Source organism: Saccopteryx leptura, chromosome 4, assembly GCF_036850995.1.
Source record: "Saccopteryx leptura isolate mSacLep1 chromosome 4, mSacLep1_pri_phased_curated, whole genome shotgun sequence".
Lineage (NCBI taxonomy): Eukaryota > Metazoa > Chordata > Mammalia > Chiroptera > Emballonuridae > Saccopteryx > Saccopteryx leptura.
Window position 1 is genome coordinate 115,780,639 of NC_089506.1, and position 14,304 is coordinate 115,794,942.

At 45.2% G+C, this 14,304-nt stretch overlaps 1 protein-coding gene across 6 annotated transcripts in view; it reads right to left on the reverse strand.

Annotated features, from left to right (window-relative positions):
- Positions 1-14,304, reverse strand: part of SPART (spartin) — a 46,302-nt gene that overhangs the window by 16,450 nt on the left and 15,548 nt on the right. For all 6 annotated transcript variants that reach the window (XM_066381039.1, XM_066381036.1, XM_066381038.1 and 3 more), the window contains exons 3-5: positions 9,847-10,044; positions 5,977-6,144; positions 1,578-1,701 (exon numbers count right to left, since the gene is read on the reverse strand). In XM_066381039.1, coding sequence (XP_066237136.1) covers positions 1,578-1,701; positions 5,977-6,144; positions 9,847-10,044 — 490 coding nt within the window. The remainder of the gene's footprint in view (positions 1-1,577; positions 1,702-5,976; positions 6,145-9,846; positions 10,045-14,304) is intronic.

Genomic DNA, 14,304 nt, shown 5'->3' on the forward strand with positions numbered 1-14,304 from the left:
GGCAAATGTATGTTCTTCTTGTTCCCATAAATTGGTTATCAAACAAACATGATTTTAAGTTAATAAAACTGTAACTGGAACTAATTTCATTTTTTGGAAAAAAAACAAAACCCTCACTCCCAGGGGTCAGTAAGCATGAAAAAACTCACTACTCAAAGGGTTAAAGAAAGACATAGGTCGGTGATGATCATTCTGGTTTTAAAATAACTGGTCCTGGAGCCCTTTCTGACCATACTAGAGAGTGGAGCCTGCTCCCAGACGGCATGCTGTCCCTCTCAGCCCCGCTCCCAGACGGCGTGCTGTCCCTCTCACACCGGCTCCCAGACGGCGTGCTGTCCCTCTCAGACCCGCCCCCAGACGGCGTGCTGTCCCTCTCACACCCACCCCCAGACGGCGTGCTGTCCCTCTCAGACCCGCCCCCAGACGGCGTGCTGTCCCTCTCACACCCACCCCCAGACGGCGTGCTGTCCCTCTCAGACCCGCTCCCAGACGGCGTGCTGTCCCTCTCACACCCGCTCCCAGACGGCGTGCTGTCCCTCTCACACCGGCTCCCAGACGGCGTGCTGTCCCTCTCACACCCGCTCCCAGACGGCGTGCTGTCCCTCTCACACCCGCCCCCAGACGGCGTGCTGTCCCTCTCAGACCCGCTCCCAGACCGCGTGCTGTCCCTCTCAGACCCGCCCCCAGACGGCGTGCTGTCCCTCTCAGACCCGCCCCCAGACGGCGTGCTGTCCCTCTCACACCCGCCCCCAGACGGCGTGCTGTCCCTCTCAGACACGCTCCCAGACCGCGTGCTGTCCCTCTCAGACCCGCTCCCAGACCGCGTGCTGTCCCTCTCAGACCCGCCCCCAGACGGCGTGCTGTCCCTCTCACACCCGCTCCCAGACGGCGTGCTGTCCCTCTCACACCGGCTCCCAGACGGCGTGCTGTCCCTCTCAGACCCGCTCCCAGACCGCGTGCTGTCCCTCTCAGACCCGCTCCCAGACCGCGTGCTGTCCCTCTCACACCGGCTCCCAGACGGCGTGCTGTCCCTCTCAGACCCGCCCCCAGACGGCGTGCTGTCCCTCTCAGACCCGCCCCCAGACGGCGTGCTGTCCCTCTCAGACCCGCCCCCAGACGGCGTGCTGTCCCTCTCAGACCTGCTCACACTTGTGTTCCTGTGTGGTTAGGGAGGGCGGCCTTGCTCCCAAAGACAGAGGAATAGCTTACCATTTTTTGGTAGAGGAGAGGGAAGAAGGGGAGAAAATAAAAGGATTAAGAAGGAATTTCAAAGGGAAAGGGAAAATAACTAATTTTATGTTTAGAGCTATTGGAGAGTTTGGGCATTCCTAAAGCTTTTCACTATCCATTTTCCCAAGAGTAGAACAGACCAAGAACTTACACCCTAATGGCAATACGTGACATTCTAAACACTAGTTCCTTCTATTGTTGGTTAAGTGTTTATAAACTGATCATTTAAAACCAAAATATAAAATATTATCTTCCTAATATATTCTTTTATATATTCTTCTATATATTCTTTTAAGGGTTCCAAAGGTTTCACACAAAAGGGGGAAATGTTAACATTACTGTGCTACCTGACAGAATGTTCTGAGCCACCTTCTCGCTCCATTCAGGTAACTCCTTTGCCTTTTCTTCTGCCACTGGCTCACAGGGTACCAGGTGACTCAGATTAACCTCTTCGCTTGAAGTACCTTTAGCCTAAATAGTAGACATGTTTTAAAATGTGAAACAGTAACATACTAAGAGAGGAGAAAGTTATAAACCTTATGTAATAGAACATTAAGCCAACAAATACTAGCTATAATTAATAAAAGTATTTCCAGCCATCCCGGTTACCAGTACATTTTATAGCATACAGTGCAATACCACAAGTGCCATGGAGGTGAAACTTTCTGGTCTTCTATAAGGTAAAAGTGAGATTTAAATACCAACACACCTTCAATACAGCATTTAACAAATCATATTTCAGTTGACGTTTTTCTTTCCTTGACTAGACTTTGGGTCCTCTGTATTGCTATCACCCCCCAGTATGTATCTGGTACACAGTAAGCTTCGGAGATTTCTGCTAAGTGACTCAGTGAGAAAGGATGTACCCAAAAAACTGATTTTGACAGCAATCAAGTAAAAGCAAGTGAAAATATATAAACACAGAATGAGTCATTCCATTTGAATAGAAATGGGGAACACAAAATGCCTGTATCATTATCATTCAACAGTGTTGTACAGTATTACAGCCAACACTCAAAATCTCAACACTAAGTTTATTCATTCTAAGAACCTAGGAGCAGGCTAACTCGGACCTCATAGTATAAAATAACGTAAAAATCAAACAGCCCAATATAAACATAAAAAGAACTTCATTTAAAATATAAAAACATTAAAAACAAAACAAAAACTTCTATATGGGGGAAGGAGCCACTTTAAGTAAAAACTTAAATATAAATTTGTACAAAATATTTGACAATGGGCCAATATCTCTAAAATATATAGAGCTCCTAGAAACTGAGGAAAAAAAAGATGAGAAACTCAGTAATAAAAATGGATAAAGGACATTAATAGACATCACACAGAAAACAAAATTCAAAGAACCCTTACGCAGATGGGCATCACTCATCATAAAATCAGTGCAAATTAAGATATTCCAACATTGCTCTCCTCCTCCACCAGACTACCAAACACAGAATGCTAGCCACCCACCTCTGCCGGCCAGGCTCCGGACAAAGGCACTCGCATACACTGCTGCTGGGAGTGCTGAACAGAATGACCCTTAAGGAGGACAATTCAGTGAAATCTATCGGAGTTACAAATGCATTTCTCTTGTGACTCCATAACCCCACCTTTAAGAATTTACCTGATGAATTAACCTACAAATTTATCAATCAACAGACTTACAAACTTATTCACTGAACTAATGTTTATAATAGCAAAAAAACTGGAATCACGCCAAATACCTATCAATAAAAAATCGGTAAAAGACACTAAGATGTAGTCATAGTTGAAATACATGGTAGTTGCTGGCCCTGGCCGGTTGGCTCAGCGGTAGAGCGTCGGCCTGGCATGCGGGGGACCCGGGTTCGATTCCCGGCCAGGGCACATAGGAGAGGCACCCATTTGCTTCTCCAGCCCCCCCTCCTTCCTCTCTGTCTCTCTCTTCCCCTCCCGCAGCCAAGGCTCCATTGGAGCAAGGATGGCCCGGGCGCTGGGGATGGCTCCTTGGCCTCTGCCCCAGGCGCTAGAGTGGCTCTGGTCGCCGCAGAGCAATGCCCCGTAGGGGCAGAGCATCGCCCCCTGGTGGGCAGAGCGTCGCCCCTGGTGGGCGAGCCGGGTGGATCCCGGTCCGGCGCATGCAGGAGTCTGTCTGACTGTCTCTCCCCGTTTCCAGCTTCAGAAAAAAAAATACAAAAAAAAAAAAAAAAAAAAAATTAAAAAAAAAAAAAGAAATACATGGTAGTTGTAAATAAAAAAAAAAGTTGAGGCAGTTATTGACATGGAAAGAATGCCCCAATTTTTTATTATTTGTATGTACATAAATATCCTCACAAAATGAATATGTGTGTGAATATGTATTAATATGCATAAATCACACCTGCACACACTGGGACACTAACAGCAGCAGTACAGAGCTGGGAGCTAGGGGCCCGGGGGACAGGGATGGGAAGCTAACAGCAGTGCAGAACTGGGAGCTAGGGGCCGGAGGACAGGAATGGGAAGCTAACAGCAGTGCAGAGCTGGGAGCTAGGGGCTGGGGGACAGGGATGGGAAGCTAACAGCAGTGCAGAGCTGGGAGCTAGGGGCTGGGGGACAGGGATGGGAAGCTAACAGCAGTGCAGAGCTGGGAGCTAGGGGCCTGGGGACAGGGATGGGAAGCTAACAGCAGTGCAGAGCTGGGAGCTAGGGGCCAGAGGACAGGGATGGGAAGCTAACAGCAGTGCAGAGCTGGGAGCTAGGGGCCGGGGGACAGGGACGGGAAGCTAACAGCAGTGCAGAGCTGGGAGCTAGGGGCCGGGGGACAGGGATGGGAAGCTAACAGCAGTGCAGAGCTGGGAGCTAGGGGCCGGAGGACAGGGATGGGAAGCTAACAGCAGTGCAGAGCTGGGAGCTAGAGGCCCGGGGACAGGGATGGGAAGCTAACAGCAGTGCAGAGCTGGGAGCTAGGGGCCGGAGGACAGGGATGGGAAGCTAACAGCAGTGCAGAGCTGGGAGCTAGGGGCCGGAGGACAGGGATGGGAAGCTAACAGCAGTGCAGAGCTGGGAGCTAGGGGCCGGAGGACAGGGATGGGAAGCTAACAGCAGTGCAGAGCTGGGAGCTAGGGGCCGGAGGACAGGGATGGGAAGCTAACAGCAGTGCAGAGCTGGGAGCTAGGGGCCGGGGGACAGGGACGGGAAGCTAACAGCAGTGCAGAGCTGGGAGCTAGGGGCCGGGGGACAGGGACGGGAAGCTAACAGCAGTGCAGAGCTGGGAGCTAGGGGCCGGGGGACAGGGACGGGAAGCTAACAGCAGTGCAGAGCTGGGAGCTAGGGGCCGGGGGACAGGGACGGGAAGCTAACAGCAGTGCAGAGCGGGGAGCTAGGGGCCGGGGGACAGGGACGGGAAGCTAACAGCAGTGCAGAGCTGGGAGCTAGGGGCCGGGGGACAGGGACGGGAAGCTAACAGCAGTGCAGAGCTGGGAGCTAGGGGCCGGGGGACAGGGACGGGAAGCTAACAGCAGTGCAGAGCTGGGAGCTAGGGGCCGGGGGACAGGGACGGGAAGCTAACAGCAGTGCAGAGCTGGGAGCTAGGGGCCGGGGGACAGGGATGGGAAGCTAACAGCAGTGCAGAGCTGGGAGCTAGGGGCCGGGGGACAGGGATGGGAAGCAAACTTACTTTTCACCATATACGTTTTTGTTCATTTTGAATTTGTGTTTAGTGGGGCATTAACTTAAATTTAAAAAAAAATAAATTTCTTGGGACCATTTTGGACTCCCAATGTCCTCATAAAGCTCGTCTAAGATATTCAACGCAAACCACAGTGGCACTTTACAAGTAAATGTAGAATAGTCATCCGATAGTCATTAATTCAAAGATAATTACTGAGCACTAACAATAGCAATACAATAGTAAACAATCCTCACACAATGCTTTCTTTCTTTATACATTTTGTGTATATTACTACTTCTGCCTAGAATAACCTGCGACCTGCTCTCGTCTGACCAACTAACTCTTCACCTGTCAGAACTAATCGGAGCTGCCGTGCCCTCAGGGGGAGCCTCCTGGCTGCTTCCCGCCACAGCCACACGCCCTCTCGTAGTTATGAGGCTAGTTGTACATCAAACAGAAGGTACAACCCAGCTTTCTCCACGGTCTACGTGCTTTCATCTAATAATCACACTGGACGGAGATGATCTCTTTGCTAATATGTCCTCCCCACTGGAGAGTCAATTCCTTGAGGTAAGAAATTAAAATTTTTCCCACTATGCTCAGCATTCTAGCACTTAATAAATATTCACTAACTCTGATCCAGATTTACCATTTACAGCATACCATATACTCAGAATCTAAGAAATGAAATAAGAAACTACTAAATATCTACCAAATGTTTTAAATAACCCACTCTGTGTCCTCCTGACCACCCACGCATAAGGAACTGAATAAAAATGGCAGTCTGAGAAAAAGCACACCTAGTCTCAAGATCCTGGTATACATAGGAAGGTGAGGAACAACTCAAACTAAAAATATACGTACATCATTCATGAAAACATAAATATTTTTCAAGTAGTTGCAAAACAAAAGCTATCCCTCAAAACATGGAATGTCTTTTAAAATACTTAAGTAACAAACACTTAGGAAGGGAAATACTAAAACTGATGATGTTTACCAGTAATCACTCTGTGACTCCAAGAGTGGTTTTCTTTAGTAAATAGGGACAAGATCTCAGACATAATGGAAACTGGTGAAACGTACACACACCCCGCACCTCGTTGCTCTTCCCTTACCTTTTTACCCCGCTTTCCTTTATGATGCACGTCCTTACTGCCTGGGTCCACTGAAGGGCCCGGCTGTCTCACTTCGGAGCTACTGGCTTCCTTCAGGTGGTCAGGGGGGAGTCTTGCTCTGCCAGGGATCTGGAATTCATTTTCTCCTTCAGCCTGGTTCCAGTTGGCCTACGAAGTAGAGGACTAACTTTACTGACTTTCCTCTATGCTAATAACACACCTGGTTAAATGTCAGGGTTTGATAGTCTTATTTCAAATACAAGGACTTTTGTTTGTGTTCCTCTATCCAATCACCAAACCTCAAACTTGTGAGTTTGTTAGTGCACAGCATATGACCTAAACCAGATTTCAAAAGACAAAGAATAAAAAATTTATACCAGGTCTAAGCTATCATTAAATCAGATGCAGCTACATTTGAATTTAATTATATAACAATACATTTTCAGAAACCTATGTAAGCTTAAGTATAAAGGCAATGAACCAAACTGTCTAGTTTAACCACTCTGCATTGCTAGAAAGCTGATGGACGACCTTTTTTGCACTTAATACTAAAGGTGGTCTGCGGGTATGCACTTTGCTGAATGATTACTTAAGAGTGAAAAAGACTGGTCAAAATTATTGCTAGTAACTAACTTTTGTTTACAGTTGGAGCTTTGGGACAACAGAGCAAAGTAAAAACAGCATGCAACCAAAGAAGTACGCAAACATATAACCTAAAAGTTTAATTTCTTTCCTAAAGCCTAATAATACAGGCTCAATGAGTGCAGGAGCGAAGGGAAAAGCAGCTGAGTGTTAGGTCTGGGGTATGAAAGACTGTCACTCCATTCTACTGCTAAACAGCAAAGCTGAGACTTATACCCACATCCATTTCACCACGTTCCTACCTCTTATGAGCACACAGGCTGTACACACTTCTGTATGGGGATCATGTGTTCTGTCAACACAGATTAAATGTTTAGCACAGACTATGCTATATGTTGTACACTGAATAGGTCATTCATATACATAGTTCACACAACTTGATGCTGAGACGACTGTGACCTTTCACTCAGCTGGTGATGTGCTCCCATCACCTTTGATATTTAAATATCGGTGTGGATTCAGAGCATATTCTACTTTTTAAGAAGACAGGAATAATCTTTCAGAACCGAAATCAAAGGAAACTATAGTTGTGTGCCCTGGCCAGTTGGCTCAGTGGTAGAGCGTCGGCCTGGCGTGCAGGAGTCCTGGGTTCGATTCCCGGCCAGGGCACACAGGAGAAGCGCCCATCTGCTTCCACCCCTCCACCCCTCCCTCTCTCCTTCCTCTCTGTCTCTCTCTTCCCCTCCTGCAGCCAGGACTCCACTGGACCAAAGTTGGCCCAGGCACTGAGGATGGTTCCATGGCCTCTGCCTCAGGTGCTAGAATGGCTCTGGTTGCCCCAGATGGGCAGAGCATCGCCCCCTAGTGAGCATGCCAGGTGGATCCCGGTCGGGCGCATGCGGGAGTCTGTCTGTCTGCCTCCCTACTTCTCACTTTGGAAAAAATACAATAAATAAATAATAAAGTAATAAATAAAAAGGAGATAGAAATCATAAAAAAGCTCAGGCCAGTGGCACAGTGGATACAGCACCATCCTAGAGTGCTGAGGTTGCCAGTTTGAGACCAATTAAGTGGTCCCCAACCTTTTTTGGGCCACAGACCAATTTAATGTCAGAAAATATTTTCACGGACTGGCCTTTAGGGTGGGATGGATAAATGTATCACGTGACCAAGACAAGCGTCAAGAGTGAATCTTAGACGAACGTAACAGAGGGAATCTGGTCATTTTTTAAAAATAAAACATCGTTCAGACTTAAATATAAATAAAACAGAAATAATGTAAGTTATTTATTCTTTCTCTGCGGACCAGTACCAAATGGCCCACGGACCGGTACTGGTCCGCGGTCCGAGGGTTGGGGACCACTGAATTAGGACACATATGAGTTAGGACACATGTGAGAAGCAATCTATGTGTGTACAACTAAGTGGAACAATGAGTTGATGCTTCTTTCTCCTTGCTCTTTTTCTTCCTTCCCCCACCTCAAAAAAAAAAAAAAAAGGACTCATAAAAAGAACCAGTCAGAAACGAAGACTATAATAACTAAAATGAAGAGTATATTAGGTGGAATCAACAGCAGATTAGTTGAAGCAGAAAACCGAATAGGATTTAGAAGACAATGTGTGAAAAACACCCAACTGGAACAGCAAAAAGAAAATAAATCCAGAAATACGAGGATAGTTTAAGGGACCTCTGGGACAACATCAGCATAACAACATTCACATCATATGGGCTGCATAAGAAGAAAGACAGCAAGGAATTAACCTATGTGAAGAAATACTGATGGAACACTTGCTGAACTTGGTGAAGGAATTAGACATACAAGCGCAGGAAGTACAGAATCCCAAACAAGATGAACCCAAAGAGACTGACACAAGACACAACCTAATTAAAATGGCAAAGATAAAACCGGAGAATCTTAAAAGCATTAAGAGAAAAGCCACTAGTTATGTACAAGGGAGCTCCCTTAAGACTTTCAGCTGATTGGCCCAGGCTGGTTGGCTCAGTGGAGAGAGTATCAGCCTGGTATATGAACATCCTGGGTTCAAGTCCCAGTTAGGTCACACAGGAGAGGCAACCATCTGCTTTTGTCCCCCTCACAGTCCCCCTTCTCTCCTTCTTCCCTTCCTATAGCCAATGGCTCAGCTGGTCCAGTGTTGGCCTCAGGCACTAAAAATAGCTCAGCTGATTCAAGCATCAGCCCCAGATTGCCAGGTGTATCCTGGTCAGTGCATATGCAGGAGCCTGTCTCCTCTACTCTCATTTACAGACTTTCAGCTGATTTTTCAACAGAAATTTTGCATGCCAGAAGAGATTCACATGAAATATTCAAAATGATGAAAAGCAAGAACCTACAACCAAGACTACTCTATCCAGCAAGGCTTTAATTTAGAATCAAAGGAGAGATAAAGAGTTTCTCAAACAAGAAAAACCTGAATGAGTTCATTACCACCAAACCAGTACTAAAAGTCTTCTTAAAAATGTAAATATGAATAAGAAAATATCACAAAGGAAAAATTCTCATTGACAAAGGCAAACACATTATAAAAGGCAGTGATCACCCAACGCGAAAGGCAAAAGTAGGAAGATCACGTGTAAATACAAAGGCAAATTAAGGGATATATATTGCTATAAGCATACACACACACCAAAGTTAAAAATAATGACAAAAACATAAATCTATAGGGCCCACCCACACCAGGACTCCTGTGTTTCCTGTTATCCTGCTTTGCATTTTCTTCTATAGCTCTTATCTCCTCCCAATGTATTGCATACTAATTTGCTTGTGTGTTCAGAAATACAAGTTTGGAATTTGCTGTAAATAGTGATGAAGATTGTGAACTCTGGATTGAAACCACCTGGGCTTATGTTAAAGTAGGTTTTCTCTTTTTTTTTTTTCCTGAAGTTGGAAACAGGGAGGTAGTCAGACAGACTCCCACATGCGCCCGACCGGGATCCACCCGGCACGCCCACCAGGGGGCAATGCTCTGCCCATCTGGGGCATTACTCTGTTGGAACGAGAGCCATTCTAACGCCTGAGGCAGAGGCCACAGAGCCATCCTCAGCGCCCGGGCTAACTTTGCTCCAATGGAGCCTTGGCTGCAGGAGGGGAAGAGAGAGACAGAGAGGAAGGAGAGGGGGAGGGGTGGAGAAGCAGATGGGTGCTTCTCCTGTGTGCCCTGGCCGGGAATCGAACCCGGGACTCCTGCACGCCAGGCTGACGCTCTACCACTGAGCCAACCGGCCAGCGCCTAAAGTAGGTTTTCATCTTGAAGACAACCACATGTTACCTGGAGCCGAAGGTCAGACATTTGTCTTAACAGATCCTCGAAGAGTTCTCTATCATCTTCTGGTAATTCAGAAGACAGGACGACCCCCACAAAGCATCCTGACGCTTGTAACATTGTATCAGGAAACATGTAGGCTCCCACAGTGCATTTAAGAACTGGAGATCTATCCGGAATCAGAGGGTACAGCCAGTCACAAACCTAAAAGGATTAGTTTAAAAAAAAAAATCAATGAATGAAACTATGTTTTCACCAAGGTTTTTAAATTGTTATACCAGAAAATACACATTTCAAAGTTTGAAACGCATTTTACAAGGCTTAATAGAACCACCAGCATCAACAAGCCCCCAATAAAAATTAGCAATTTACTAGTGTGATTTTTCCAGCAAACCAGTCACAAGAACTGTAGTTCAACCTGACTTGTGGAGGTGCAGTGGATAAGGCGTCGACCTGGAACACTGGGACCCCAGTTTGAATCCCTGGGCTTGCCCGGTCAAGAAACCCATGAGAAGCAACTATAGTACTACGAGTTGATGCTTCCCACCTCCTCCCACCTTCTCGTTCTCTCAAATCAATCAATAAAAATTTTTTTAATCAGAAGAACTGTGATAAAAATGTTATTGCTCCACTATGTAAAACTGGTGGCTTTAAACAGACCACTGTTAAACTATTAACCGATAATGAGCATAGCTTTAAATAAATAATGGACAAAGTAAATGCAAGTTTTCTTTATTTCCTTTGTGGAAATAAATAACATCAAACTGTTTTCAAGTACTCTACACATACTTACTGATACAATCCTCAAAATTCCATGAAGTTGGTTAGTATTGTTTAATTAGAAACAATTAATTTAACCTACCGTGACAGAGGCTAGAATAAAACACTGAGTCACGTTACTACTGGGGACTCTGAGAAAGAAGACTAAGAACAGTTGCTGGTGGCTAACTGGGCTCACATTTTAAGAAACAGAGCCTGGCAGCCATTACTGCACAGGAGCCTCTCACAGAAGCTGCGCTTCAGGGAGAAGCCTGCACTGCACCCCCTGCCGGCACTGTGTTCCTGGCACCTGAGCCAGGCTTTATAGAGGAGTCCCTGGAGTCCTGTTTCAACCCAGAGGACTGTGGCTTCCCCCATCCAATTGGAGCTGCAGCTCCAACCAACCAAAGTGGCTCCATTCTGACAAATTAGGATAGTATTTGGTCCAATCAAACTGAAAGTTTCATTTGAAATAGTCATTTGCATGAGGGCAAACCAACCAGGGACCCATGGGAACTTGGGTCTGTATCAGTCAGCTCCCCTCTGGCTCTGGGAATGCCCTTCCCATTTCGCCACAGACTGAAAAGCAGAGCAGGCCAGCACTAGGCAGAGCAGCGCTGTCTACCCTGAGAGGGGACTGGTTGTAAGGCCACCTAACAGCAGTGCTATTTTCACAGCGTCTGCTGTGTCACAATTGAGCTATGTGCACTGAATACAATTTTCTTTTTCACTGCACCCCAAACTGGGGATTCCTATTGGCCAACAATGTTTGGCTGACCCTGTCAATTGCTGCGAAGTTTAGTCAAAATGACACAAAGTTGCCCTGCAAAGTCACCTGGGAGGGTCACATTGTCAGTACACTGAGAACTGAGACTTAAGCTCTCTTCCTAGAGATCTAAATTCAGAAGAAACTAAGTTTAAATTGGAATAGACAAATGTATTCACTTCCATTGAGATACCATTCTTTGAGTGACCTGAACATAAGTGTGCCCCTCACCGAGGACACTCTCTTCCTAACATTAAGAAACCTGCATGCCCTGGCTGGATAGCTTGGTCAGTTGATGCCGGAGGTTGCTGGTTCGATTCCCAGTCAGGGCACATATGCAGAAGCAGCTCCATGTTCCTGTCTCTCTCTCCCTGCAGGCAGGCAGGAGGGAGGAAAAAAGGAAAGAAGGAAGGAAGGAACTTGCTAGAACAATCTGTTACCAAAATACTGTGTGGTGAACATAAGGAACACAAAAGATTTCATATGAACAGATGGAAAATTCTCATACTACCATCATCTCTGACCAACAGAATGAACGGTCAGGGATCAGAGTACTCAGGTCTCTTTCCTGGAAAGTGCTTAGTAAACATCTGGAAATTCTTTTTCTTTTCACAGATTCTCTGTTTTCTAGTTATCTCAAAAGTCAATCTCTATCTTTTAAAAAAAGTCAAATTTCAGGCAAGTTACAATAAAACTGTATACTGCATTTTCCAAAATATGATATATAACCATCTGTGGAACGTGAAATAACTTCAAGTATACTAACTAAACTTGAGTAGTTATGTATTTTAATGTGAATCAGGAAAAAATACATCTTTCCCTCAATTTCATAGTTGTTACTGTTTAGGATAAATTTAACAAATGAGACATCTGAATAAAAATATTAAAGTAATTGCAGAGATATGGATTTGACTAAAAAATGGTAAAGTTACACTTAAATAACTCAAGTTGGAAAGTTTCGGAGAGGTGTTTTTACTATGCCTTGATAACTCTACTATTAACTCCCTTCTTATCACCTTGGTTAAACTGGAGTATCCCGAAATCTCGCGTAAACTGTTCCAGGCACTCCTCACAGCAGGTTCTACAGGCTGATGAGCATCTACCACTGGCTGATTTTGCCCAGTTCCACTTTCAGACGGCACCCTCGTGTCCATGTTCTATGTGAATTGACTACAAACTTAATAGGCTTAAAAAGTGTACTGAAACTAAAACCAAGAGCAAAATAGTTCTTAGAAGCCCTAAAATTCTAAGTCTGCCTACTTAAAAGCAAATTATTTTCCAATTTCCTAACTAGGCCAATAGTAATTTTTGCAGCCTTAGAAGTTATATATTCAACTTCTAATACCTAGCTGGTTTAGTGCTTGTTTTTTTTTTAAAACATGCAAATATCAATTGCTTTTTAGAATACTACAAATATCTAAAGACAACAATAAGAGCCCCTTAAAGAGACAAATTAAATTTTTGGTATAATTTTACTTTTTTATTTAGGACCAAAAATAGGAGAGAACAAAATAATTAAAAACAAAATTCAAAGCACTAAAATAAGACAAATTTTACTGGACACCGAGTCATTTTAAAGGCTAATCTCATGTAACCAGGTACAGTGTTTCTGGTGTTCATTTCCCACAGCTCCAGGAGCTCCTCTGCTGCAATGCAGCTCCATTACCAGATCAGCAGAAACTAGAAGCTCCTAAAAGCCTCCTCGCAAACCCTAGTAAATAATCCGACTCTTTTTGAGATGTGTGTGTGTGTGTGTGTGTGTCTGTGACAGAGAGAGAGACAGAGAAAGAAAGAGGCAGGAAGGAAAAGGGATGAAAAGCATCAACTTTTCATTGAGGCACCTTCGTTGTTCATTGATTGCTTTCTCACATGTGCCTTGACCGGGGGGGCTACAGCAGAGCCAGTGACCCCTTGCTCAAGCCAGCAACCTTGGGCTGAAACCAGCAACCTTGGCTGAAGCCAGCGACCATGGGGTCATGTCTATGATTCTAAGCTCAAGCCAATAACCCCACGCTCAAGCTGGTGAGCCGTGCTCAAGCCGGATGAGCCCACACTCAAGCCGGAGACCTTGCGGTTTCAAACCTGGGTCCTCTGGGTCCCAATCTGATGCTCTATCCATTGCACCACCGCCTGCAGGCTAACCCTACTCTTTTTCACCTCAAGACTTCTTTCCTATAATAGCCTACAGATTTCACAATATTCTTTCTGTCTAGTATTAAGTCTTGCTTTCAACAATGCCCCAAAATATGTTCTTCACATATTCCTAGTAATTATCAAACTACCTTTATACAACATTCAAGTTGACTCCATGTAAAAGCTGTGTAAAAATTAAAAAGAGAATAAACCAAAAAAGAAAATGAACTCAGACAACCAGTGAATGTGACTAAACCACATCTGGGCTGTGGACAAAAGCACCTACCTGCCTTGCTCAAATAATCTCCCATCCCCGTAAACACCTTTGTTCCACCCAATGTATACCGAGTCCTCATTTCTAGAACCTGTCCACCTGTACCAATGTCCCCACTTTTAAAAACATGTTACTGTCCTGCCACCTTCAGAACACCTCGGTAATCCACAACAATGCCCTAACAAAGCCTTTACTTATCACCAGCCCTTGCTCTCAGACCAAGGACATCCAGGTAAACTGATCTGCTCAGAATGTTAAAACTGTATTCTAAATTATCATCACAGCCTCATCTTCTAGACCAGGATTCTCAGCCTTGGCATGACTGATATTTTGGGTTGGATAATTTTTTGTGATTGGAAGATATCCTATTTAGATGTTTGGTGGCACCCCTGACCTCCATCTATCATATGCCAGTAGCAGCAGCATACTCCCTCCTCCCAGTTATGACAGTGACAATTGTTTTCAGGGTTGTCAAAATGTCCCAGGGGAGGGGAGGTCATCCCTGGGAGATCCACTCTTCTAGACTCTGGAC